Raw genomic sequence first — 26,968 nt, forward strand, 5'->3', positions numbered from 1 at the left:
TGATGCGAGACAACTGTAAACTTCTGCCTTGCTCGTAACTGCAGCCACGGCAGCCAGGAGGGGCCTGTGCCCTTCCTCCACAGCCACGTCACCCTATAAAACTCGTTGCAGAGCCACTGCAAAGGGTTGAGTCAGTTAATTCTGAGTCACATCCATGACAACGCTTTGCATGCAAAGGGTACGACGAGGCCAATTTCTGCTTCTCCTTCAGCTGCCTCTCACAACACCAGCTTCTGTCACCATTCAACCCAATAGGACACAAGAGCCCCAGCCAGGCCACAAAAATCATTGGGAAGCCCAGGAGTAGTTTGTTCACTTTCCTTTAGATCCTACGTGAGGTAGGGACGGACAGATGCATTATGATAACCTGATGCTACTCTGTGATAATTCAGCAAGCTGAAGGCCAGAGAAAGAGAGGGGTTACACGAGCGATCACGGCATCAGTCCCTCCCCCAGCTCACCCCTACCCAACCTCTAAAGCTGCAGCTCTAGCACAGGAAGGTGCCTCCTCCTCTCAGCAGCACAGGGGCACCAGTGCCTTCCTCAGGATGGCACTGGCTTGAAAATCGAAGTCGACTGACTTGGTGACAGGGTGGGGATGCGCAGCCTCTGGTTTCTTGTGCCCAGGAGGGCTCCCTCGCCCCAGAGGAACACAGAGCAGGAGTCCAGGGCAGGGGCACTTGACTTGTGTCTTGTTAAAGATGGTAGGAGACAGCTCCTACCCACAGCTTTAGCGATCAGAGCAGGTGACCCAGCCCTGAAATGACACCTACTTCAGGACCCTGAAACTGGCCAGAGCTGAGCCAGGCTGAACTTCTCCTCAGTTTGCTGGGCTGTCACAGCAGAAATCCCATTTGTGATTTGCTTTAAAACACCACAGACCAGACAGAGTACCACGCAGAGGAAATCCAGGTGAGTTACTTGCTCAGCTTTCCCAGCTCACTGTTGTATAGCAAACTGAACAGCACGATCTCTGGGTTCACTTGGCATCCTTGCTCAGCAGTTACATTTGTCCAGACCCTTTGACCATGCACTAAATGGTCTCGGCTGAGATCTCACTGCAGTGAAGGGACCTTCCTGCACGTGGAAGGGCTTTCACAGGTCTCCACACCCTGCTATAACAGCAGTAGCTGCTGCCATTTTCCAACACGGATATGGCCATGACACAAGATGGACAATAAAACAATGGTGAACAATGTTTTTTCTCAATATGCTTGTAGGGGTTAAACCCAGACCATCCTGGATGAGCTCCCAGCTGCAGCCTTCCTGCTAGGTCCAGGATCCTGTTACCGTAAGTATTTCTAAATAGAAATCACTGGTTACCAGCTAATCCTTTCTCCAGAGCTCTCATACTCATGCCAGAGCTCCAGCAAGCCCTGGGGCAGCACTCTTTTCTCAGTGGCAGGAAATAAACCCCAGATTGCCTAGGGCCCCAGACAAGCCTTGAGCATCTCTGAGGATAAAGATGCTTCTAGGGAAGTATCACCTGCTTCAGCCAGGCTCTGCTCTCAAGCATTGCCCTGCACAGCAGGGTCCAGGGCTGCAGAGGTCAAGGAACAGTTCCAGAGGTCGTGGAGCTGTAAAGCTTTCGTTGTCCACTATTTGCTTGCTTACTGTGGGTCCATCTGCTCAAGAAGCTCCAACCCTTGCTGCTCAGTTTCTCTGCTCCCCTTGGGGTAAAGGCAGTCCATGACTTCCAAAGATCCTCCCACCTCCCTCCCTACAGCAATGGGGAGAAAAGCCTCCTGCTGCTGCACATGCTACTGCTCCAAACCTTGCTGTCTGGGGGAAGAGTGTGGCCCTGCCTGCACATTTCCACGAGAACTAGAACAGATTAGTTGTAATACTGGCTTTTAAGAGGAAACCAAGGCTCAAAGAGCCTGGGAGAAAGCTGCTAGGCCACGAGCATGCCAGATGCAGAACTGTAAGATTACAGAGCAGAAGGTAAACAGAGTTCCCACTTCTGGAAGGGGAACAGCTCCCCCAGCAGTCGCCGCTGTGCAAAGGCTGCAGGGAACCACAGGTATCACAGGAATTGGGATTTGGGGTGATGCAAAAGCATGGGAGCCTTTTCCAGACGGCACCCAGAGCCCTGCTGTGCAGGTCTGTCATGACACCTGGTGGCCAGCAGCACCCCTACAGCACCTGCCACCAGCCTGTCCTGTTTCTTCTTAAACCTAAATGCATGATCTCATTGAGGCGAGAGCAGGAATGAGGCAAGGGAATGTGGTCAGGACACGGTCAGGACACTCAAGCAAGGACACAGGGCGTCTCCAAGCATCCCCATGGTCTCAGCAGCAGCTCACAATCCTCTGTCCTGTGCTGTAACCTGCCATGTAGCTTTGTGGCCCCACCTGGCTTCTGTTTGGAGCAGCGATGCCTGGGAGAAGCAAGACGGAGTTGTGGAGCTGCAACACAGGCATGTGGAAAAGAAACTCCTTATAAAAGCCTATCAGATCTTTCTGATGCGTGAGGGCTGGGCTAGGATTTCATTATTGCAATCACATTTACACTCCAAGCCAGCTCCCACCCTACCGAAGACCCAAACCTCCACGTCTAAAGAGGCGCTGGTTACCACTGCTGGAAGACAGGCTTCACACCTATATATTTATTATATATATACATCCTGGGGGAAACAAGGGAGCTCTTCCACTGCACGGTTTTGTTAAATGATTGTCCATGCTGCTCAGCCAGGCTGCAACGTCACTCTTCCCAGGGACTCATATCTGTGTCAATGGCCACGCAGTTGTAGGCAGCGTAGCGCAACTTCTCTTCACACACCTTGGCCCTACGGATGGCAGGAGTGGGGAGGAAAGAAATAGAAAAAGACAAGGAGAAGTTGCTGTTGCTGCATTTGCCAGCTGAGAGGACAAGATGCTTTCCGAGATGGAGGCTGTGCTTCAACAGCTGCTTACAGACAGAATCACAGCCGCAACATGGAGCCCAGACACAGTCCTCCAAGATGTAGGGAAGCACCAAAACTTACGTGGCATAGTTAGGCAAGAAGAGGGTGCTGGAGCAGGTGGATGACTCCGGCAAAGCATCTGTTGTCTCAGAGCTTGGGGAGAAGGTGACAAACTGGTCAGAACCAAGAGGAGAGCAAGGCGGGAGAGCCCAGACCACACGTCCCTTTGGTGTGGGATCTGTCAGCCTTGCGGTCTACAAAATGGACTCACCCCATCTTGTCTGGACAGATATAGATCCGTGCTGGAAGGCGGCTTCTGCCAGTGACAAATCTGAGGAAGCGGCTGCGATCCTCTATGAAGGAAAAGCAGAGCCATCAGCAGATCCTAGAACGTGAGATGGATTACAGCCACTTCCAGGTATCCCCAGCACTAGCAGGCCAGCTGCTTGCTCTCCTTGGTTCCCGTCTGTTCCCCAGGCAGCAATGAGGGTGGTTTCACCCTGCCAATTCCCAACCAGCAAGCAGGGGCTGTAATGACACAAGATGTGTAAAGGCAGAGCAAATCTCTCACCGTTAGTGAAGTTGTTGAGTGCTTCCCAGAAGTACTGAACACGGGTATCCATTGGCTCAAAGTCCTCAAACCGGGCTGGCAGAAAGGATACAGAAAAGGAGTTCATTAAAGATCCAAGCTCCTCCTGGATAAATCAGGGCAGGGTCTCCCCTGCCTCCTCAGGGGTCCTCTGCCAGCACAGGAAGAAAACTCTAGGTGCCTGAAGTGCGTGAGCACATAGACCCAAGGTGTGAAGGACACACGCATTCAGGCCCCTCCCAGAAAGCACATCCAGCTCCACAGAGGCTCAGATACTGGCAGTCTAGGGATGCCCCAGCCTTTGCTATGAAGTCCCACATGGAGACAAGGGACGCTCCTGCCCCTAACAGCACTCCAGCTAAAGGCAAAAAGTACATAGGCCCACATTCTTGCTGTAATAAAGGCCAAGATCTGCTTCCCACACCTCTCATTTCAGCATAGAGAGAAGACAGTCATCTTGTTTTCAGGGAAAGAGTTTTCAGTAAAGCCTTTCACTTACTGAGCTTCTTGAGGGCATCAACTGTGACTTCAGGGTCTCCGCAAACTTTTTTTTCCAGTTCCTGCCAGGTGAGGAGGTCAAGAACAGCTTGGGGCACCACCTTCAGCAGCCCAGCCTGCATGGCCATGATCTGAATAGAAGACAAGACAGGAAGCAGTATGTCTTGCCCGTTTCCCTGGCTCATGGTTGAGCTTAGGGACTGGACTAGACGCAGGCCATGTGATTGCTAAACAAATGCTTCAAGAAACCTGAAGAAGGGAACAGGATCCCACAGAGATGCACCCCAGTTCATTCAGAAGCCCATATCACAGCTGGGCGTAAAACCCCATGCCTCCCATGCTGCTACAAGCCACTCTGCTTCTCAATAATTCCATGTCTTCCAGGACTTAACCAAAAAGGACTGCCTGCTCTTGCAGTAATGAACACAGGGACACCAACCACAATGCATTTTTACCAGAAACAGATTGGGGGGTATGTCTCTGGGAACTCAATGACCGCTGCTGCTATGGAACAGCATTTACCTGCTCCTTGCTCTCCTCCAGTCGAGCTTTCTGCACCAGGCGGATGAACTCTTTGCGGTCCTCATAGCGCACCACGGTGCTGCTGCCATTGGGAATCAGCTCCACCATGCGCTGGTCACTCAGCACTGTCGTGTAGGTCAGCTCATTCCCAAATTTGAACTCAAAGGTGTCTTTGTCCATGACCTCCATCACCTCCAGGAGTTTCACCTGCCCAGGCCACAGATGACTGCTTGTTAGAGCGATGCCCCATGCCTGTGCCCCCATCTCCTCCCTTTCCAGACAAGGGCTGGAGAGATGCCGACAGCAGCACAGCATGAGACAAGCTGCCCTAGAGCTGTTCAGCAGACCTTGGGGCACTGCATGCTTGAAGCAGTAGTCAGCATGGCTACATCTCCATATAGGCTATGGGATGCATTAAGTGTTAAAAGTACCCTTTTTGTACTTATGTCTTTGACACATCACAGAGGCAAGCAAGTACAACGTGAGGACGTGGACACAAATCACCACCTTGCTGAGCGCCACAAGGAATAGGATAAGCACAGCCTCCTAGGCCCTCTCACCAGCACAGAGTCCACGGCAGGGAAGTCTTTACTCCAGCTGACCTCCTCCCCTGTTAATTGTTTCCATACGAAGCCAGGAAGAGCCAGGACCTGAAGGAAAACAAGGATTTTGCTGAGTATGTGTGAAAGGAGACATCCTAAAAATGGTGATAGGGCTTGACAGTGCAGACATAAAAGAGTATCCCTGCTCTCTGGTCCACACGCAGAGCTCATCATACTTGAGCAGAGACCATCTACGCTCTCCCAAGCTCCCAACAGCACCTCCCAAAACTCAGGTTGTAACATCTCCCGAACTCTCAGCCCCAAATCCTGCCAAACACCTTTCGTCCCAGTGTGTGATCACAAAGCCCACCCCTGCTCCTGTGGACGGGTTGCAGAAGGGGCTAACAAGCCCCTTTGAGGCAAATCTACATGCAGGAATGCGGTTGAAAACTTACCAGAAACTCCTTGCCTCTCAAAGCTGCTCCCATGATTTGCCCAATCCACTCATACTTTGGGAAGTCTTTACAGGAGGGGTTGGGGACATACATATCCCTGGCTTCTCCAGTGCTGTTACCCTACAGGAGAGGAAAAACTCAAAGTCATGATCTCAGCACAGCATGAAGTGCCACAAACTCAGTTCTTGCAGCGCCTCTGGATACTTCTCACAACAGAAGTGGGCTAAACAACCCCCCTCACCCCCTTGGCAATATTCCCAGTGACCGACCAGCATCCATATCCTAAACCTGGAGTCCACAGAGTTGGGTAACTCTTCATAAGGAAAAGCTGCAGAGCAGCCAAAGTAGGTACATCCCCAGCATGCAGGGGGAACAAGGACAGCACCACATTGCCAGGCACAGAGAGATCTGCCTCTGATATCCCAACCCACAGCACCTGGTTCGATGTGCGCACAAAGAAGGGCAGAGGTACAGGGGTGTCTGCTGAGCTGGGACACAGCTCCTCTGACATGTCCGCCAGGCTGTCCCGAAAACCACCACCTGTAAGCCCAAAAGAAGGGTGGGTTTAGTGATGTAAATGCGTTGATCCTCAGAGTCCTGGAGCAAAGATGAGGAATTCCGGTCCAACCTTGCTCAAGGCTGAGCAGAAGGTACCAAGAGGAAACAGGAGAAAAAACATCCCTGCCTGGCCTGTGGAGGGCAGCCAGAGGGATCATTGACACTGTCAAAGCTGTTCTTCATGACTAATGAAGGTCTGGACCCCATCCCCGCAAGCAGCACTCCTTACCCAGGCCATGGCAGGCAGTGGCAGGACAAGGTGACCTGCTTACCTTCTCACAGTAATGCTGGGAGCAAATGAAAACCTCTGCAGCAGAACAATCACCCCCACCAACCCGACTCTGCTCCAGAGGAGCCTTTGCCTTACATAGATCCTCCCTACCTTGGTCGATGATGCCTTCTGCGATGAATTTGCACTCCCACCACTGGTCATAACGCAATGGCCACCTGCAGAGAACCACCTGAGTCACTGCTCAAAACCAAGGAGATGCTGGGAAGGCAGCAAGCATACCAGGGGACCAGGGTGGACCAGCCTAGGCTTAGGGCAGGACAAGATCTCAATCTCCAGAGTTAGATACATCCTCAGCGCGGAGATCACACCTTGGGGAACAGGCCGTGGTCCCATGGCTGAGTTGGCTCCTTCTCTAGCAAACCCTCTCCAGAGCACAGAATACACAGGCTTCCCAAATACTCTGCTGTGACAGCCCTACCTGATCTCCCCTTCCTCCCCTAGACACCACTTACCTATAATCTAGAGGCTTTTCAAACTTGTCTGAGGGTTTCAGGCCTTCATACACCTGCAACAAGCACAGACGATCAATGCTGGTATCGCCTCTCCAGGGGAAGCAGTGACAGGTGAAGGCTGGAAGTTGGAAGAAACCTGGTTTGCCCCAAACCTTTGAACACTGACTGAAGATGACCCCTAAACAGTCTAGGGGCCCTTCACTTTCAGAAAAGGAACAAAAATTACAACGCTAACCACTGCCTGCAGAGGGATATTGAACACACATTAAAGCTCACAGCAGTCTGGGCTGTTTAGGCACATGTGGAGCCACAGACCTTGTGGAGGTGGGGGAAGACTAACAATAGCCAGATCAGCAAGGCTGACACAGGCCCGTATGCAGCTGCATTATCGTTGTTGCACAACAATTCTTTGCTGCCCTTCTAGTGTAATGAGACTGTTACGCCCTGCATTAGCAATGTGCCACAGAGAGCATCAAGGATAGAGACTTCAACTCAAGAGATCACAGATTTCTCCTAGACATTATTCCTGATATGGGATGATCAGCACGTGTAACTGGACAGCCTATGAACCATGTAAAGAGGCCTTGAGGATTCCAGGTAACTCCAGCTCTAAGCCATCCCTTCCACCCACCTCTATGTGGTTCATTTTTGTTTAGCCGTGCCCCACTCTCCCCAGAACAGTGGAGATCCCTCCAGGAGGGGCAGTACCTGGGTGAAGACAGCATTCTTGCAGCTGGGGTCCAGGGCAGGGTTGTCTCGGTGCTCCATAGCCAGGCGTCGGTTAATATAGAGCCGTGGCATGAAATTGGGCTTGCTGGTCTCGGAGTCCTTCAAACACTGCGTAATGAGAGCTGTGCGTCTCTTGGACAGCAGCAAGAACTGCTTGATATGCTGCCAACAAGTACGTTCAATATGTCAGAAACGCCTAGGATCCAAAACACATCACCTGCTTCCTACTGAAGCCACTGCACAGCCCCATCTCTCCCCTTCCCAGGGTTGCTGCCTTCCACACTCAGACAGTCCCTTCGACATTTCTTCCACCTCTGCCTCTGAAAGGCTTTATGCTCTGGTTTAAAGGAAATATCAAACCCAGTCCTCCCTCCATCAGTTGTAATTCGATGCTTGCACTCTAATGTCGCTTGGAATCTCTTTCACTCCCCCGCCAGAACATCTCCTGTTCGTAATCAAACCAAGCTCCTCTAAACAAACAAGAATCCTCAAACGCTTTGGGTCTTAATGCTGAAGTGGCACAGGAATTACAGTGCTCTCTGACACCAGGCCTGGAAACACATAGAATGGGACTACCTCAGGAAGGTCTAGCACGTGTACTCTGGGAGAGGACAGAAAGAAAACAGACAGCTGGAGGGACAAACTCAGTCTCATGAGAGAGATGGAAATCAAAAGCTTATTAAAGCCAGAAGGAAGTTACTGGTAAAAGCTTTGCCACTGGGACACAGCCAGCTCAAGCCTGCTGGCAGCAAGTGCAGGAACAGAGTGTCCTGGGCTGAGATCTTAGAGGGGATGTTCATCCAGCTCACATGCCCAGTGCTGCTACGGTCCAAGTCCTTTTGAGGGTGAAGTGCTCTGGTTTGATTCTACTTGTTACCCCACAGCTACGTTTCCAAATCTGTGTTTTAGCAGGAACCTAGCCTCTAAACACCACCTTTCACAGCTTTAATGAACACAGCTTGGCCAGATATTTCCCTTGAGCTGCTTTATAGGCAACAAGCACTGATTGTCTCCCTTGCCACAGCCCAAGCGCAATCACCCTGCAGGACAGAGACACCACTGGGCACAGAGGGAATCACTCACCTTGAGTTTGCTGAACGTGCCGACAGTGTGGTCCCAGGCTGGTACCAAGTGATGCAGCACACTATCCAGGATCTTTATGAACCTAAATCCCAAAAAGAAGGTATCACGACACAGGAGAGGCAGGGATCTGCACAAGCCTATTCCAGACCAGACACACACGGACACAAGCAGAAAAGCAACAACTGATCCAAAGCCAACCTATCGTGGTCTTTTATATCACACTGCCTTTGGTACTAGTTGCCCACTCTCTGGGCACTGTAGGAACCAGGCACCCCTTGCAAGGAGCTCTGCGTGCAGCTACTCACACAGTGCAGATACGCTGTGCTTGTGACATGCAAGACACTGTGAACCTGAGTGGCTAAATTCCTCTTAAAGTGGAACTGAGTAACTCCCAGAGAGTTACCCAGATTGTTCCCAATGACTCTGCCATTTGCTCCAGGGTCCAGGATGCCCATCCCAAGGGGAGTCACACAACTTCATGGTTTCCAACCATACCCGTGCTGGAGATGGCATTCACCAATCCTCGCAGGCAATGCCACCCCACCGACTCTCCCCCAAGTACAAAGTACCTTTGAATGAGTACGGCCCGTCGGTACAGCAGGTCAGGGTCCATCCCTTCTAGGCGAGGGTAGCGCACTAAATTGGGCAGCTGGAACATGTCAGCACTGAGCCCCAAGTCCCTCTGTCGGGAGGATTTGATTTTTATGCCTCGGAGGCGAACATCAATCCCATCATCTGCCAAAAAAGACCATGGATGATATGCTAAAGCCATGAGAAAGCAAGCCTTCCAGCACGGGAGGACTATAGGTGAAAGCCCTAGGAGTGTGACCAGTGCTACCAGCTCTGTGGCTGAGCACCGAGAGCCTGAAACAGCTCTGTGAAGAAGCAGCAGGGGGATATATAGAAGGGAAAAAAAAACTGAAGACAAAGAAAGATTGGATGAAATTAGAGAGCTTGCAAACATCCAGGTCCCCATGGAGTTGCCTGAAACAGACCACAGGGCCAAGAAGCACAAGCCATAGTCACAATATCTTAATGTACAGTATCTTACAGATGCATTACACTGAGCCCTACCTCTGCACTCCACAATCCGGATCTCGATGACAGGCAGGTGTGTTGTCATGTCCTCAAGGACACACACATCCCCAATGTAGCTCCTGCAAATACAGCACAAACAAGGGCTGTAGAACCGTTGCCTTGTCCGTCCTGCAAAAATCCAGTCAACCACTTTAAGGGAAGATGGTTTGCATCCTTCAAAACTACGGTAGGAACCCCGACCCAGTTGCTTACAACATTGCAGATAACACCTGCTGATGCCTCAAGTCCAGGTGACCTCCTCCTGATGGGTCCCACAATCCGATCAGGAAAGCCCTGACGGTTCTGCCATCTCCGACTGTAGGCAGAGTGAACCCACAGCTCAGAGATGGAAAATGCCTGTCCCAAGGCCCTGGGCCTCTTAAGCCAGGCTGGTGCTGGCATGGCTGCTCAGAATTTTGGTGTCCAACACCACTAGCCACTGCAAAAGCCGTGTTAACCTCTCCATCTCTATCCACTCACTCATCAATGCCGACTTCGTTCAGTTTCTTCAGGTTGTCCCCCTCACCCCCATACACAGCGACCCGCTTTGGCATGAAGTCCTCATCAGTGGTATCCACTGTCAGCAGGAGCTTCCTGCAAAGGGAAGCATGAAGTGAGGAGAAGGTAACTGCATCTGAACACCCATCACTACTCCCTCTCTTGGCACGGCCACACTCATATCAGCATCATGCAGCCCGTGCTGGGATCCCTGGGTACCTGTAAGACCCCTTCAAGCCCAGAACCAGAGCAAGCACCGAGGGGCAGGGAGGGCAAGGCAAATTTGGGCCATGACGGACTCATACAGAGAGCAGGAGCTGCAGGGCTCGCCCCGAGCACGCAGGGGAGATGTGCCTCACTTGACAATGGTGCCTTTCTTCATGTTCAGCCGCACCCAGTGCTGGCCCTGGGACCCATCACTCTCCCAGTATGTGTCGGCGTGGCTGTCGGTCAAGCACGACACATTGAAGTCCTCCTGGAAGAGGGCATTGAATGAAAGGAAGATGAAATGGGGGTAGGATTAACTTTCCCTTAGTAAAACACTCTCATGACGAATCTTAAGAATCAGAGGGCATCAAACCGGCCCATTCCCTTTTCTGGGCTGCGGGTAGGCGCAGGGAGTACAGAGCACACAGGACACTAGGGCTGACCCTCCAAGGTGCTCTGGTGTCACACAGAGAACACTGAGTATGAAAACCTCCCTAGAATCAGCTGAGCAGCTAATATTAGCATTCTCAGATCATAGCCCCTCCAGGTGCTGCATTACACAATATACTATATGACGCTCCCTAGGCTTCTCTCCCACATCCTCAGCACATAGCCCAGCCCAGAACAGAAGAGCACACCAAACACCATCCATGCTCCCCAGTTCAGCAGGGCTGATCCAGCCCTGTCCCTTTACCCCTCGTGCTATTCACCGTGTAGGATGAGACATCGATGCTGTCCACGTACTGCTTGACGCTGCCCAAGTTCTCATCCTCCCTCCCTATGTGATCATACAGGAAATGCACGAGGTCTTCATCGCATTCATAAGTCCATGTTGGGGGCACAAACCTACCAGCGAAAAGGGATTAATGGGTCTGGAGAGCCAGGGACAGCAAGGTTAACAGGTATGGGAAGGCAGGCCCATGTCCTGCTTGCCTTGGCCTTGCCCTGTTTTGTGCTTTGGGCAAGCTTATCCTGCACCAGAGTTGTTCCCCACTGCCTGTCTACCCCCTTCTGCCCCTGGTCTGCAAGAGACTGTTGTCTGAACAGTCAAGGAGAGACAGTGGCTTGCATGCAACCACAGCCGAAGTCGGTATATAGCACATACCGAAGCTTTTCTACCGCAGCCTCATCCTGCTCCATGGGCTTGGGCTTCGCTCCGAGGCGCAGGGAGTACGTCAGATCCACCACCTGCTCCCATCTGAAACAACCCAGAGAAAGGGGTAATGAGAAAATCCCAGGGAAAAGAAGGACCCGGTGGTTGAGGAATAGCTGGAAGGGGACAATTTTGTATTTAAAGCCCCAGTGTGCTCTATCCTTCATCAAATCCAGCCTCATTTGCTGCTCTTTCTTTTTGACCATCTCTACTTCTTCCACCACAAACACAAGCATGACAAGCACAGTGACCATATGGAATGCAGCTCATCCCACTTCTGGTATTGCCACTGCCTCATCCACTGCCCTTTCTGTTCTGACCATCTCCACTCCTTCCAGTCCACATCCTAAGTGCGACAACCATGGTGACCAAGTTAACCCCACATCTACTCCATGGATGAAGCAGCCAAATGGGCTGGGGGTCTGCACAGCCAAATCCCAGGCAGCAGGGCCTGGGTGGGCAAGCGGGAGAATCTCCCTGCAGGGAAGGAGGAGATTGGACAAGCCAGAGATCTAGAGGGAAGAGCGTGTAGGAAAGGAGGTACCTGATGACAGGTTTGTAGTCCACCCCGAAGAGCTGCTGCTGCCGTTGGATGCGCTCTGTAGACTCCACTGGCACCAGCCGGTCCCCCCCATCGGCGTGCTTGCACACCAGCACCCATCCCTCCTCCAGATCACAGCCACTCTTGTGCTCCTCCAACTGCTCCTGGAGGCACATTGATACAAAAAGTAGTTACTATAATGCAAAAATGGAAGGTTTTCATCTAAGCTAAAGTAAAGTTAACCCAAGTAACTCTATTTTTTGAAAGTTAGACAGAATGTCCCTCAGAGTATGGTTTTCTTTCAAACACTGTTTTTCCAGACACTGTTCATTCTTTGCAGAGGATTAACGCTTGTGTTCAGTGTGATCTGTGCCGAGCAGACGTGTCTTCTTCTGGTATCACCTCTGTTTGCAGCCCTTCCCTATTGATACAAGTAGTTACTATGACAAAAAGAGTCTAGTCTGTAGCTGCTCAGGGTTGTTGTGCCCCAAGTCCAGGACCCGGCATTTGGCCTTGTTAAACCTCATGCCATCGGTCTCAGCCCAGCGGTCCAGCCTGTTCAGATCCCTTTAGAGCCTCCCTACCCTCCAGCAGATCAACACTTGCACCCAGCTTAATGTCATCTGCAAACTTAGGATCATAGAACCATAGAATAACCAGGTTGGAAGAGACCCACCGGATCATCGAGTCCAACCATTCCTATCAAACACTAAACCATGTCCCTTAGCACCTCGTCCACCCGTGCCTTAAACACCTCCAGGGAAGGTGACTCAACCCCCGCCCTGGGCAGCCTCTGCCAGTGCCCAATGACCCTTTCCGGGAAAATTTTTTTCCTAATGTCCAGCCTGAACCTCCCCTGGCGGAGCTTGAGGCCATTCCCTCTCATCCTGTCCCCCGTCACTTGGGAGAAGAGCCCAGCACCCTCCTCTCTACAACCTCCTTTCAGGTAGTTGGAGAGAGCAATGAGGTCTCCCCTCAGCCTCCTCTTCTCCAGGCTTAACACTCCCAGCTCTCTCAGCCGTTCCTCGTAAGACCTGTTCTCCAGCCCCTTCACCAGCTTTGTTGCTCTTCTTGCTAAGGGTGCACTCGATGCCTTCATCCAGGTCATTGATAAAGACACCGAACAGGGCTGGATCCAGCACTGAGCCACGGGAACACCACTGATAACTGGCCTCCAGCTAAGGCTGCGCTCAATGCCTTCATTATCCACGGCGAAAGGCCGCAAACAGAGGCGACCGCAGAAGAAGACACAGATCAGACGGAACACGAGACGCCATCACCTCCGAAGCCCCCGCTCGGGAGGAGGAGGAGGAGGAGAAGCCGCCCGGCCCGCCCCGCCCCGCGCTCACCCTGCTGAGCTTGACCCAGAGCCCGGCGCCGTTGCAGAACTCCTCGCCGGTGGCGCGGAGGCAGCCGCCCTTGCGCACCTCGATGCTGCCCCGCGCCGCCCGCCTCGCGCCGCGCGCCGGCCCCGGGCTGTCCCAGACGCTGAGGAGGCTGCGGGCGGCGGGGGCGGCGGCGGGGTCCTTGCAGATCTTGTACTGCACCTCCCGCGGCACGAAGCAGAGCGCGGCGGGCAGCGCCCGGGCGCGGCGGAAGCACTCGCTGCACTGCAGCACGAACCGCAGCCGGCCCAGCGCCTGGTGCGGCGCCTCCCCGCACGCCCGCATCGCTTCCCCTCCCGACCCTGCTCCCCCGTGACCCGGCGGGGCTGCTGCTGCTGCTCGGGGCGAGATGGCGGGAGGCGCGCGGGGCAAGATGGAGGATCGAAAAGCCGGGCAGGAGGGAGGCGGGAGGAGAGGGAGGGGAAAGATGGCGGCGTGTGGAGTGGGGGGGAGGAGCAAGATGGCGGCGCCCGGAAAGGCGGGACCACGGCAAGATGGCGGCGGGGCGGGGCCAGGGGCGGGGGAGAAGCGCGAGAGGATGGAGGGCGGCGAGCGGCTTGTGTGAGTGAGCGGGACCGGGACCGGGAGAGCGGCAGGGGGAGCCTGCTGGTGTGGGGCCGGGGACGGCTCTGGCACCGGGATGCGGTGCTGGGGACACTGGTGTGGGACTGGGGACGCTGGTGTGCACTGGGATCCTGTACTGGGGATACTGGTGTGGCACTGGGATCCTGTACTGGGGACGCTGGTGTGGCACTGGGATCCTATACAGGGGATACTGGTGAGGCACTGGGATCCTGCACTGGGGACACTGGTGAGGCACTGGGATCCTGTACTGGGGACACTGGTGAGGCACTGGGATCCTGCACTGGGGACACTGGTGTGGGACTAGGGTTACTGGTGTGGCACTGGGATCCTGTACTGGGGTCACTGGTGAGGCACTGGGATCCTGTACTGGGGACACTGGTGAGGCACTGGGATCCTGCACTGGGGTCACTGGTGAGGCACTGGGATCCTGTACTGGGGTCACTGGTGTGGCACTGGGATGCTGTACTGGGGTCACTGGTGTGGCCCTGAGGATACAATTCTGGCACGGGGATCCTGTAGTGGGGACACTAGTGAGGCACTGGGGACACTGGTGTGGCCCTGATGATACGGTTCTGGCAGTGGGATCTTGGACTGGGGACACTGGTGAGGCACTGGGAGTGCTGATCCTGCACTGGGATGGCTGGTGTGGCAGTGAAGTCACTGTCCCCACATTGGAGGCGCTGGGGACTCTGTCCCTCTGCCATCACAGCAGGACAATGCTGGCTGTCCCTGCAGCTGCCCCGTGTCCCTGTCCCCAGGCTGGCTGGGCTCCAGCAGCTCCTCAACAGTGACACCAAGGTGGGGCTGGGGACACATGGTCACCCCCTCGGCGGGTGCCTGGGCCTCCGGGGGCTGCGCGGCACAGATAGGGACCGGGAATGCCGGTGACAGTGCTGCCCACCCCCACGCTGGCTCCAAATCTCGCCAGGCGGGAGCAACTGCTGGTCTTGATAACTTAATCTCCTGGGGCCGCGCGCCAGGCATTGCCTGTCCCCGGGGAGGGCTCTGTGATGCTGAGCAGGAAGAGACCCCAGAGCATTTGTCACGTTTCATAGACTCATAGAATCACCAGGTTGGAAAAGACCCAACGGATCATCGAGTCCAACCACTCCTATCAAACACTAAACCATGCCCCTCAGCGCCTCATCCACCCTTAAACCCCTCCAGGGAAGGTGACTCAACCCCCTCCCTGGGCAGCCTGTTCCAGTGCCCAATCACCCTTTCCGGGAAAAATTTTGTCCTAATGTCCAGCCTGAACCTCCCCTGGCGGAGCTTGAGGCCATTCCCTCTTGTCCTGTCCCCTGTCCCTTGGGAGAAGAGGCCAGCTCCCTCCTCTCCACAACCTCCTTTCAGGTAGTTGGAGAGAGCAATGAGGTCTCCCCTCAGCCTCCTCTTCTCCAGGCTAAACACCCCCAGCTCTCTCAGCCGTTCCTCATAAGGCCTGTTCTCCAGCCCCCTCACCAGCTTTGTTGCTCTTCTCTGGACTCGCTCCAGAGCCTCAACATCCTTCTTGTGGTGAGGGGCCCAGAACTGAACACAGGATTCGAGGAGCGGTCTCACCAGTGCCGAGTACAGAGGGAGAATAACCTCCCTGGACCTGCTGGCCACACCGTTCCTGATCCAAGCCAAGATGCCATTGGCCTTCTTGGCCACCTGGGCACACTGCACACCTTGTCACAGCTGGGTGCAAACCCTTCCCTGTGGTCACTGGCTGGGGAGCAGGGACGAGCCACAGGGATCTCGCAGGGCACCCGGTTCCCTCATGGGTGACCAGCCGTACCTGCTCTTTTGTCCACAGCCCTAAAGGTTTCCCCAAGCTGAAGAATGACACGTTCCTGCGAGCGGCGCGTGGGGAGGAGACGGAGTACACCCCGGTGTGGTGCATGCGGCAGGCGGGGCGCTACCTGCCCGGTGAGCACATGGAGGAGTGCAGGGGGGTTGGTGAGGGAGGCCCAGCATGCAGCCCGTGATGCTTGTGCTGGTCCCTTGCAGAGTTTCGGGAGACGCGGGCTGCGCAGGATTTCTTTGCCACTTGCCGGAGCCCTAAGCTGTGCTGTGAGCTGACGCTGCAGGTGAGCATCACCCAGGGGGTCTGTGTGTCCCCTCTCCTTGCTCGGATTGGGATAGAGAGAAACCTTGGATGTGGCCGTCCTGGCTTCTGGAAGTTGTGCAGCCCTTGGGAACACCGTGGCCACGTGTGCTCGTCCAGGTCCTCCATGGGGACAGGGTCCCAGCTCCTCGCTGACGCTGCCTCTTCCCTCTGTAGCCACTCAGACGATTCCCCCTGGATGCTGCTATCATCTTCTCCGACATCTTGGTGGTGCCCCAGGTGAGAGCCGTGGCAACAGCAGCTGGGCATGGGGCCAGGTTCTGGGCTACTCCATTGCTGCTTCTTCCATTCTTCATTTTCCTCAGGCGCTGGGCATGGAGGTTGTCATGGTTCCTGGCAAAGGACCCACGTTCACAGAACCACTGAAAGAAGTGGAGGATCTGCTGAAACTGCGACAGAAGGTGGATGTGACTGCAGAGTTGGGTTACGTTTTCCAGGCCATCACGCTGACACGACACAGTCTGGAGGGCAAGGTGCCCCTCATCGGCTTCTCTGGGGCACCTGTAAGTAATGTGGCTCCTCCACGTGGGCTTCCCAGCTGGGCTGCTCTGCTCTTTCTTCTGGAGTTACACCCCAGAGCTGTGGGTGCTACAGGGGTGCGTAGGTGGAGGACATTCAGTCCAGGGGCAGCTGTGCCTCAGGCTCTGGGGTGCTCACGGGTCCTACCTGCAGCACTGTGACCGGCCCCTCGCATCTTCTTCCATCACCCTCCTCACTCCACTCCTTTCCTTTCCACAGTGGACGCTCATGTCCTACATGATTGAAGGTGGCGGCTCCACGACAATGGCCAAGGCCAAGAGCTGGCTCTACCGTCACCCCGAGGCAAGCCACCAACTGCTGCGGCTGCTGGCCGATGTCGTCACTGACTACCTGGTGGGGCAGGTGGCTGCTGGAGCGCAGGTGTGTCCTGGGGACAGGGCCAAGCAGGAAGGCAGGGACTGGGAAGCAGAGAGGGTCCACCTTCTGGGAGGAGGAGGAGAGACTGAGGTGCGGTTCTCCCAGCCCCGTGTCTCTGGCAGGCGCTCCAGCTGTTTGAGTCGCATGCGGGGCACCTGGGCCCAGAGCAGTTTCAGGAATTTGCCCTGCCGTACATCCGAGCCATCGCACAGGCTGTCAAGAGCAAGCTGAAGGAGGAGGCGCTGCCCCTGGTGCCCATGGTGAGTTGAGACCACCCGGATCGACCCTCCTTGGAGAGGGGGGCATCCCCTGGTACCTGCAGAGTTACTGCCCATCTTCTTCCCTCCCCAGATTGTCTTTGCGAAGGACGCGCACTACGCGCTGCGCGACCTGGCCCATTCTGGCTACGAGGTGGTCGGTCTCGACTGGACCATCCGGCCGCAGGAAGCCCGGTAAGAGTCTGGCAGCGCACTCAGGTGCCAGGGCAGCACCCTGGGCTGGGTACCCCGACCTCCTGCTCTGCCCTGAGCCATCCCAGGCCTGGAGGTTTCTGCTCCAGCGATGGGGATATTTGTCCCCGTCCCCAGTGCTGTGTGGAGCTCACAGCAACTCCAGGGGCTACACTGAGGGCTCTCACATGCCCTGCGGTGGGGGCTTCTGTACCCCGTGCAACATCTCACCTGCTTCCTCCCTGCTGCAGCGCACAGATAGGGAAAGATGTCACCCTGCAAGGGAACCTGGATCCCTGCGCCCTCTATGCACCCAAGGTGAGCCATGGCCATTGCCAGCAACAGGGACTAGTTCCAAGCTGTCTTAAAGGCCTCCTGCCTCAGTTTCCCCACCTGCAATGCTGGCTCCTGTCCCAGCTGTCCGCCAGGCTGGCTGGGGACCAATGCGGGTGGAGTATTCTGGGTTGGGTGGAGCTGACACTTGGTTCCCAACCGTGTACCTACAGGAGAAGATTGGTGAGCTGGTGAAGAAGATGCTGGAGGGTTTCGGAACCCAACGCTACATCGCCAACCTGGGCCACGGCCTTTATCCCGACATGAACCCCGAGCACGTGGGTGCCTTTGTGGAGGCCGTGCATGCTCATTCCCGCCACATCAACAAGCACAGCTGAGCCGGAGGGCGCGGGAACGGGACTCTGGTTTGGGCACAGTCACCCTGAGTTGGGTGTTGTCACAGGGTTTGCTCCAGGCTGGGCTGTAGCATTAAACCAGCACCTTTTCCACAGCAGCCGCGTGGCTCTGGCTGAGGGCACTGGGGAACTGGATGGCCCTGGAGGAGAAACCAGCCTGGCAGGGGGGTGTGCGAGGTCAGGGGAAGCACCCGAGGCCCACCCTGCAGGTCAGAGTGGGAAAACGGGGATGCTGGCGAAGTGTAGGAGGTGGAAGCGGCTGCCTCTCCCTGCCAGGCTGCACAGGGTTGTGCCAAGGGCTTGTGAGATGTGAGCCCAGAGCACAACAGGCACCTCCCCGCACTCTGGATGCTCTTAGCCCCGCGAGGGGTGAAGAGCTGCCCGAGGCTGGGGGGGTCACAGCCGGGAGCTGGAGTCCTGCTCAGGTGGGAACAGGCAACGTGACATCCACCCTGGGCATCCTCCAGTGGGTGGGAGACCCAGTAGGACTCACCTGGGGGACAGCTGGCCCCTTCAGGCCCCAGCAGCACCAGCACCCCGCTATGCTGGCTGACACAGGGATGGTGGCAGACACACCATGGCCCTAGCGCTGCTATTGCCCTCCCAACAGCTCCCAGAGCCTCTCTGGGACCATCCCACTGGTCCTGGAGATCCCTCCCCAAGTCACACCTCCCCATCTTCTCTGATTCTTGGGGCCAAGTCTGCTGGGGCGCAGCAAACCTTGCAGAAAGCAGCCCAGGAGCACCTAGGAACCCTGGGTTATGACTCTGTCCCACACACACTGCAGTCCAGGTTGGCTGCAGGATGGATCAGGACACAAGTGCCAACACTCACGCTGAGCGTGGCAGAGAACTGCTCCCTGGAGCAGCCAGCATGCGTTGCCTCTGCCCTGTCCCCTCCTCGGGACACAGGAGCTGCAATGGCACCTCCTCCCCAAGGCTCTGCTCGCATCCTGCGTGATGCCAGGCTGCCCAGCAAGCACAGTGACCCCTCCAACCTCAGAGAAAGGCAGCACAGATACAGGCTCTGTTCATCCCTTTTATTATTAAACATCAGATGAAGAGGTCACACACACACATACACGCACGCACGCAAAGAAAAAAAAACAAAGGAAGGAAAAAAAGAGAGAAACAGACTGGTTGAAGACCACTATTTTGGTGGCGACAGAGACCGAGTACAATTGGTTTCCTGGCCGGAGTGCGGACACAAGTCACTTGCCAAAAACTTAAGAGAGTCAAACCAGACAGCAGATAAATAGCCCACGTTCTCTAACTACAAGTCACCGTCCAGACCGGCCCTGGCCCCCCCCAGCCCTCCCGACCCGCTGGCAAAGAAATGAACCAAAACCCAAGAGCCACCGGCCCAGGGCGAAGCTGGGAAGGGCCGAGTGTTGGCTGCACCGCGGAGCCGGGAAGCAGAACAGTGCGGGGAGCTGCGCCTGCCCTCCTCCCACCCCAGGAGCCGGGCAGCCCCGGTCCCTGCCCCGGCACCTCGCACCTCTGCGCCCGCTGTGTACGAGGCGATGGGCTCGCGTCCACCACCGCTACCATCCGCGTGTGTCCAAAGCGAGCGTTGCCCCGAGTCCCTTCGCTGTCCTCAAGCGCTGGGCTGCCGCTCCTCCTTCCATCCGTCCGTCCGTCCGTCTGTCCCAGGGCTGCGAGTCGAGCAGATTTTCGCCTCCCCCCGCACCCTTCTCGCTGCCAAAGATGCCGTGGGAACCTGAGAAACGTTCGTGTGCCTCCTCCTCTTTTTGCCTGTGGTTTTGTGTGTTTTTTAAATAATAGTTATAATAATAACAATAATAGCAATAATAGCAATAATAAAAATAATCGCCCCAGCCCACGACAATTTCAAGTATCCCCCAAATAAAAGACAGAATTATAAATAATTATAACTTTACAATTTAATAATTGACACATATACTATAGTATTTACAGTATCATAAATGCTTTTTTTTGTGTTACTTTTAGTAAGCAATCCCTGAGAACAGTTACTTTAACTTGTTTTTATTGAAGTATCTTCACAAATAGAGGAGTTTGCATGTCTCGGGCGGGCGGGAGAAGCGCTCTGCAAAGCCATTGCTTTTGGTGACGCATGAGGTTCTAGTGTTGCGGGTTTCTTTGCTTGCTCTTTCTTTTTTTTTTTTCATTTTTTTTGTTTTGTTTTGCTTTTTTTAATTCCCCATGTACTTGTAAAGACTTTTGCACTTTGCAACCTTCAGATCCCTCCAGTGACCGCTTCTTTCAGGAAAGAGGTATTAGATTTCCAGGTTAGCTTTTGGTATTGGCAAGGGAGGGCAGGGGGCTGAACAAACCATCCTTTTTCCCCGTGGTTGCCTTTTGGTTTGTGCCCAAGGAATCTCTGGATCCTCTCAGTGTGGTGAAATGGTTAAATCCAAGAAAGAAAAAAATTAAAAAAAAAAAAGAAAGAAAACAAAACAAAAAAAAAAAGAAACAGAAGCCCAGAACAGAGCAGCCTCTGCCAATGGGGAGAAGGTGATCTCCACTTTCCTTCCTTCTTCTCTCCTGAGTCCCCGTGCTGCGGCCGGACCCTGCCAGTGAGCGTGGCAGAGCCCAGGCTCACCCAAACCGTTCCCGCACCAGCAGCATCAGTTTTTTCTTGCCTTTGTAGATTTGTTTGAGATTGTCTATGAACTGGGCAAACTGTATGTGCCCGTCCTGCGCCAGGAGGAAGGTCTCCCTGGCCTTGCTGAGGAACTCGATGAACTCCCCGTAGTGCCGCGGGCTGATGTGGGTGAGCCGGGAGTGGGTGGTGTTGATGTAGGCGCTTATCGTCGCGTCCAGCAGCTGCCGCAGCGGGGCTTTGTCGGTGGACATCAGCTTTCCCGAGTTCCTGCGGCCGGGGATGCCAGCCAGGCCTGGGGCCGTCATGGTGCAGCGGCGAAGGATGTCCGAGAGCACCGTGGCGCAGTGCACGCTCTTCACCACGAGTGGGATGATGGCCGCCAGCTCGTTTTTGCCCAGGGAGTGGCTCAAGGCACAGGCCCAGAGCACGTCGTTGATGGCCGGGTGCGTGTCCTGGTTGTAGGCCAGGTTGAGATGCGTCATGGCCAACGAGGCCAGTTTGAACGCCCGGAGCGGGTAGCCCCGGTGCTCCATGTAGCGGGCGATGGTGAAGAGCTGGGTGTAGGTCATGCCGGTGGAGGCGGCGTCGATGACGATCTGGTAGGCGGTCTCAAAGGCGATGTGGTCCTTCTCGCAGAGGGTCAGGGCAGACAGGGCGCAGTTCTGCGGGTCCTTCATGGCGCACTGCAGGGCCAGGGTGCGGGCGCAGCTGGCCAGTTCTTCCCGCTGCGGGTAGTCCAGGCTCAGGCGCAGAATGGTGTTGTGGGACATCACTGTGGCTGCCACGATGCTGGTGGCTTCCGTGGGAGTGAACAGCGAGTACCAGCTCTGCAGGATGCTCACCAGGGCCCTCACCCCTGCAAGAAAACACCAGGGTCATGGCATAGCCCTGGAGCTCAGCATGGATCACAGAGCTCCTCTGAGTCCCCGGATTCCCGGAACCAGGATGAAGCCAGCCCGCAGCACTGCTCACCTGGTGCCTCTTCCTCAACAGGGACAAGGCAGAGGGGGACAGGCAGAGGTGACTTCGTGCTGCCACACTGCAGGGCACAGCAAAAACCACCAGCCTGGCCTGGGTACCAGTCCCAAACCCACCCACTGCTGCAGCCCCAGCCCTGCCGGCTGGCCCCGAGGTCATCCAGTTACCCAGGAGGAAATGGGACATCCAGGAGAGCTCAGATACCCAGGGCTACGAATGACCCCAAGACCTCTGTGCCCAGGCCGCTCCCACCACATGGATCTCCTCGGTGCAGCGAGCCACTCACCCACTTCAGTAGCGCACGTCACCAGCCACCTCACCATCTCCCGCCGCCGCCAGTTGAGGGTGGACAGGGTCATGCGCATCACCTGCGAGGCAAACTCGGCGTGACCGGCCGCCCCACAGGGCTCCAACCAGGCCACCCAACACAGTGCTGCTCTCCAAAAATCGCTCTGGCCTGGCTGGCTACCAGCTCGCCAGCGCTACCTTGCCTTCACCCAAACCACAGCAGGCACAGGGACCTCTCAAGTCTGAGCTCCCCTGCTCAGGGCCACGAAGGGATGAATTTACTCCTTCCACAGGGGGCCACCTACTTGGTGGAAGGTCATCACCACTGCCGCTGCCACAGCACGTGGAGAGGAGGGGCCACCAGTATTCCCAGTGCCATCCCATACCTGGAGCCCCAGCTCCAGCGCCACATTGAGCAGCGTCGTGTCGGAGTTGCTGTCGGCTGGCGTGGCGATCTTGAACGCGTCCTGGGCCAATTTGAAGATCAAGGAGGAGGAGTGGATGTTCTTCTGGATGGCCTCCAGCACCGTGCGTAGGCGCAGCATGTCCCCTGGGTGCAGGTAAGAACAGTCAGATGGCTCGGCCTCCCCCCAACCTTGCCCTCGAGCCCCATCTCCTGCCTGAACTGGGTGGTGAACAGGCTCTTCAGCACAGCCAGACCCCAGCACCCACAGCAGCTGCTTCCACCACCACCAAAATCCAAGCCTCCCTAAAACGGCTTTTGCAGGGGCGCAGGATTGCACTGGGACAGCAGAACACATGGGGAAGGGAGTAGCGAGAAGAACAGACGTGATCCAATGGCCCTACACCCCCAGCATAAAAACCTCATCCCTATTAGGTGCTGGAAGGGAGAAGGAACTAAAGGATAAGCTAGGTCCCAGCTCTCTATCTGTGCACTGCAAGGACACCATCAGCCAAGAGGAGGAGGGCTGGAAGGAGAGAAGAGGCTGTCGAGGCAGCAAGGCTGGATCTTTCTGATAGCTCATTTCTCTTCCACCTCGTGGGGAAGCAGCACCTTCCCCGTCAGGCTGGCAGTACTGGGGGCCGGAGGTTGCTGGCAGCAGGCACCGGTAACCACTTGGCTTGCTGAACCTCGCAGGGCACAAAGAGGTCACCATCCTGCGGGGTTGGTTTCTGGACAGAGGGATGTTTAATGAAAAGCCTGTGCTCTCCTTCATCATCGTGTCTGGGCAGCAATCAGAGGTCCAAAGACCAGCGAGAAGGTGATTTAAAAGTCCCCTGTGACCAAGGTGCCCCACCCAGCACGTCTGTCCCCATCTCCAACCCTGCTGAAACCCACATGTGGTTTGGTGCACAGGGAGATCTTCTTTACCCTGCAGCCTGTGCAAGAGGAGGGAGCTGGCCGCTTCTCCCAAGTGACAGGGGACAGGATGAGAGGAAATAGCCTCAAGCTCCGCCAGGGGAGGTTCAGGCTGAACATTAGGAAAAAGTTTTTCACGGAAAGGGTCATTGGGCACTGGAACAGGCTGCCCAGGGAGTGGGTTGAGTCACCTTCCCTGGAGCGGTTTAAAGGACGGGTGGACGAGGCGCTGAGGGACATGGGTTAGTGATTGATGGGAATGGTTGGACTTGATGATCCGATGGGTCTTTTCCAACCTGGTGATTCTATGACTCTATGATTCTACGATTACTACAGGGCAGGAAGAGGCAAAGCAGAGGTAAAAGCATAAGCAGCTTCAAACTAAGCCATGGCATGAACCCACAACATGTCTAGCAGGGCTCGGTCAGCGTGGTCAGCTGCCAGGTCACCCCGAGAGCACTGTGGTTGGCATCCCTGAAGGGTTGCTTGCACTTCCTGAGAACCTCCTCTCCCTCCTTGCTGAACTACGAGCCTTGGGACAAGAGACTCAGCAATCGCAGGCTCCAGTGGGCTGCTCCAAGGCCAGCTCACTGTGCCCTGTCCGTGGCAGCTGCTTGTGCTTGAGGGAGCAGAAGCAGGAGCTCCTTTTTCACTCCAGGAAAATCCCTTCGATGCTCTTGTGCAGCATCAACCCATCACCCCTGTCCCAGAGCTGCCCCTCCACTAACCTTTGGCTGCTGTGAGCATGGTGGAAGCCAGTTCACACTGCTGCGATTCCAGGTGGCCCAGGGTGAACCAGCGCGGGTACCTGCTGGGGACCACCGAGACCAGGTGGTGGGGGTGAGTCACATCGCCAGATGGTGCTGTGGTCTCCAGGACGGGCAACCTGAAGGGCAAAGGGGAGGAAACATCAGACCCTGCTTCACTGCCTCTCCCCAAGGCGAGGAAGGGGCTGCCCGCAGCGTCACCGCTGAAAGCATCCGGCTGCTGTGCACGTGTGGGGGCTCCCCAGGCTGCGTGCTCGACACATGGGCATGGGGATCAATCTGAGACCAACTTGAAAGGAGTAGAATGATCCGTGAAGTGATTTATAAACTTGTAAGGAAAAGCACAAGCCTCAGAAAAAAAAAAAAAGCCAAATCCCTCCTCCCTCTCCACTCCTTTCATGTCAGAGCGCCCAGCAGAACTGCTGGCTTTATCATCTGGTTCTTCTTAAAATGCCCAGTTGTGATCAAAAGCAGCGGCATATTTCCCTCCCCAGCCGGTTTGGGTTACCTGCTTTTGTGGGGATATCTAAAAGCCTGAAAAACCCAGGCGAGAAGGACGCCTAAGGAAGGGGAGCAGGAGTCTCACATCTCCAGCCAAGGTGACAAAACCACGTTGGCTTCTAAAGCCCTGAGTTGGTGCTGCTGTCATTAACTTGGTGGCCAGCCAAGGTGAGTAGGAGGGACGCTGTCCCCTCAGACACACAGAGCATCCAAGCCTCTCTGCTTTCCTTGCTCGCGGGCTTGGGGTACCCACGGGGCAAGAGAAGCCCAGATCAGAGACACCCCGATACTGAGGGTCTCAACTGGGAGCAGGGACTGGGCACTAGCAGTTGGCGAGGGAACAACATGCATCCCTGGGCACTTAGTTCCATTCCTACTCGGCAGCTGAGGGTCTTAAGTCTGGTGTCACCATGCATGGCCGAAGCCCCTGGCTGCTCTTTTAGGGATCTCCCGAGCAGATCTTCCCAGGCCAGAGGGATTTCAAAACACCCCTTGGCACTGGGGAGAGATGGCTCATATCGCCCAGGAAATGCAACAAGATGTCATCAGAGAGAGGGCACTAGGATGCTCTGCTGCTTGGTGCCCAGGCAGCTCTACCTGCAGCACAGGATGATCCCAGGGACGGCAAGTTCCAAGCCTGCCTCCGCTCCCATTCCTGCTCTAGGGTCGCAAAGCATCCCAGCTTCCTGGAGGAGCAGAGGAGGGAGGCAAAACACGGGGCAGAGACAGAAAAAAACATGCACCAACCTCATGGCCCGCAAAGCCAGCTTGTACGCCAGGTCTGCATCGTGGGGCAGCAGGGCAGAGAACAGGTATTTGGCAAAGGTGTGCATGGGGACGCTCTCACGGTGGATGACTTCTCCCAAGCCGCTGAAGGGACCACCTAGGCAGAAGCAGAGCCCATCAGCCATAATTAGCACAGCAGGATCTGCGGCTGGGGTTTGTGCCACCTCAAAGCTTTCAGGATCTGCTCAGCAGCTCTCTAATGCATTATTCAAATTGGATCCAGGGTAAAGGGCTGCTCTTTCCTTTTCTAAAAACCTTTTCAGGTCAAAATCCCCCAGAAACTGAGGCCATGTGCTTAGCACCCTTCTCCGCAGGACCTCTGAGGTGGTCTTGCTCCAGGTGTATCAGCAAACCTTTGCTTTGCCAGACAGTGGGGCAGAGCAGCAATCCTACAGACTCAGGACCACATCCACAGAGGAAGAAGCCAGGATGGGGTCAGCCAGGCATAAACCTTGGAAAGGACACCCTGGAGATGTTACCAGCACTCAGCTAAGAGACAAGAGCCAGCTAGACAAGCCCTCACCTTCCAGGAGCAAGATGCACTGCTTCCGCAGGGTCTGCACTAACACCGGGTCCAGCTCCAGGTCCTGTAGCCGGGCGATGATCTGCTCCTCATTGCGACACACCTTGTCCTGAGCATAGAGACCTTCAGGCATCACTCTCTGCTGACCCATCCCCATCAGGGCCACCTCTAAGGCCAGGGACAGGTAGGACTCGCCGCTGTCTTGGCTACCAGTCACAACGGGCACATGTTGATACACTGGGGGCTTGGAGTCCCCGGCATCTGGAGAAGGGATAGAGAAGCAGCAAGGTTAGACGAGCCTTCGTAAGTGGCAGAATCCCAACAGAGAGAAAAAACTCTCAACTTCAGAAACAAGACCCACACTTCCCTTGCTGCCTGCCTTCGGTCACCCAGAGATGATGGATAGATCATCCCTGCAGGAGATGTGGGCTTCGCTCTCCTTCCAGCTCTCACTAGGAGACCTGAGACCTGTGCCACAGGGTGCATGGCTGACACCAGAGCCTCCCTGTGGGCTAGCACAGCCCAGCTCTGCTAGGCTCTGCTCTGGTTGCAAACCCTAGCTGGAAAAACCCAGGGCACTAATTCCTGCTCACAGGACTGCAGTTCTGCCCCGGCTGCTCCTGAACATGAGCCAGCAGTGGCCCAGGTGGCCAAGAAGGCCAATGGCATCTTGGCTTGGATCAGAAACGGCGTGACCAGCAGGTCCAGGGAGGTTCTTCTCTCACTGGGGAGACCGCTCCTCGAATCCTGTGTTCAGTTCTGGGCCCCTCACCACAAGAAGGATGTTGAGGCTCTGGAGCGAGTCCAGAGAAGAGCAACAAAGCTGGGGAAGGGGCTGGAGAACAGGCCTTATGAGGAACGGCTGAGAGAGCTGGGAGTGTTTAGCCTGGAGGAGGCTGAGGGGAGACCTCATTGCTCTCTCCAACTACCTGAAAGGAGGTTGTGGAGAGGAGGGTGCTGGGCTCTTCTCCCAAGTGACAGGGGACAAGACGAGAGGGAATG

General features: G+C 55.4%; 3 protein-coding genes across 3 annotated transcripts in view; 1 reads left to right on the forward strand and 2 right to left on the reverse strand.

Moving 5' to 3' along the window:
* Positions 1-2,581: 2,581 nt before the first annotated feature.
* LOC138723656 (E3 ubiquitin-protein ligase HECTD3-like) lies at positions 2,582-13,794 on the reverse strand. Its single transcript, XM_069862953.1, has 21 exons — positions 13,451-13,794; positions 12,105-12,265; positions 11,513-11,605; positions 11,118-11,253; positions 10,560-10,675; positions 10,183-10,296; positions 9,700-9,782; positions 9,195-9,360; positions 8,626-8,707; positions 7,522-7,704; positions 6,814-6,866; positions 6,452-6,516; positions 5,948-6,051; positions 5,512-5,631; positions 5,075-5,164; positions 4,515-4,721; positions 3,994-4,123; positions 3,477-3,551; positions 3,177-3,258; positions 2,987-3,058; positions 2,582-2,788 (listed from the first exon to the last, which is right to left on the reverse strand). Exons 1-21 carry the CDS (start codon positions 13,769-13,771, stop codon positions 2,704-2,706), a joined length of 2,538 nt encoding a protein of 845 aa, XP_069719054.1. The 5' UTR covers positions 13,772-13,794; the 3' UTR covers positions 2,582-2,703.
* A 137-nt stretch (positions 13,795-13,931) lies between these two features.
* On the forward strand, positions 13,932-20,110 carry UROD (uroporphyrinogen decarboxylase). The gene is made up of 10 exons (XM_069862995.1): positions 13,932-14,047; positions 15,870-15,982; positions 16,064-16,143; positions 16,338-16,400; positions 16,487-16,684; positions 16,920-17,081; positions 17,201-17,338; positions 17,430-17,530; positions 17,779-17,845; positions 18,034-20,110. Exons 1-10 carry the CDS (start codon positions 13,947-13,949, stop codon positions 18,196-18,198), a joined length of 1,188 nt encoding a protein of 395 aa, XP_069719096.1. The 5' UTR covers positions 13,932-13,946; the 3' UTR covers positions 18,199-20,110.
* Positions 20,111-20,206: 96 nt separating this feature from the next.
* ZSWIM5 (zinc finger SWIM-type containing 5) overlaps positions 20,207-26,968 on the reverse strand; it is a 97,945-nt gene continuing 91,183 nt past the window's right edge. Inside the window, 6 exon segments of the mRNA XM_069862949.1 lie at positions 20,207-21,658; positions 22,067-22,148; positions 22,455-22,618; positions 24,118-24,275; positions 25,405-25,540; positions 25,967-26,227. Of these exon segments, the coding sequence (XP_069719050.1) occupies positions 20,796-21,658; positions 22,067-22,148; positions 22,455-22,618; positions 24,118-24,275; positions 25,405-25,540; positions 25,967-26,227 (1,664 nt within the window). The 3' untranslated portion in view covers positions 20,207-20,795.

Source organism: Phaenicophaeus curvirostris, chromosome 8 (genome assembly GCF_032191515.1).
Source record: "Phaenicophaeus curvirostris isolate KB17595 chromosome 8, BPBGC_Pcur_1.0, whole genome shotgun sequence".
Lineage (NCBI taxonomy): Eukaryota > Metazoa > Chordata > Aves > Cuculiformes > Cuculidae > Phaenicophaeus > Phaenicophaeus curvirostris.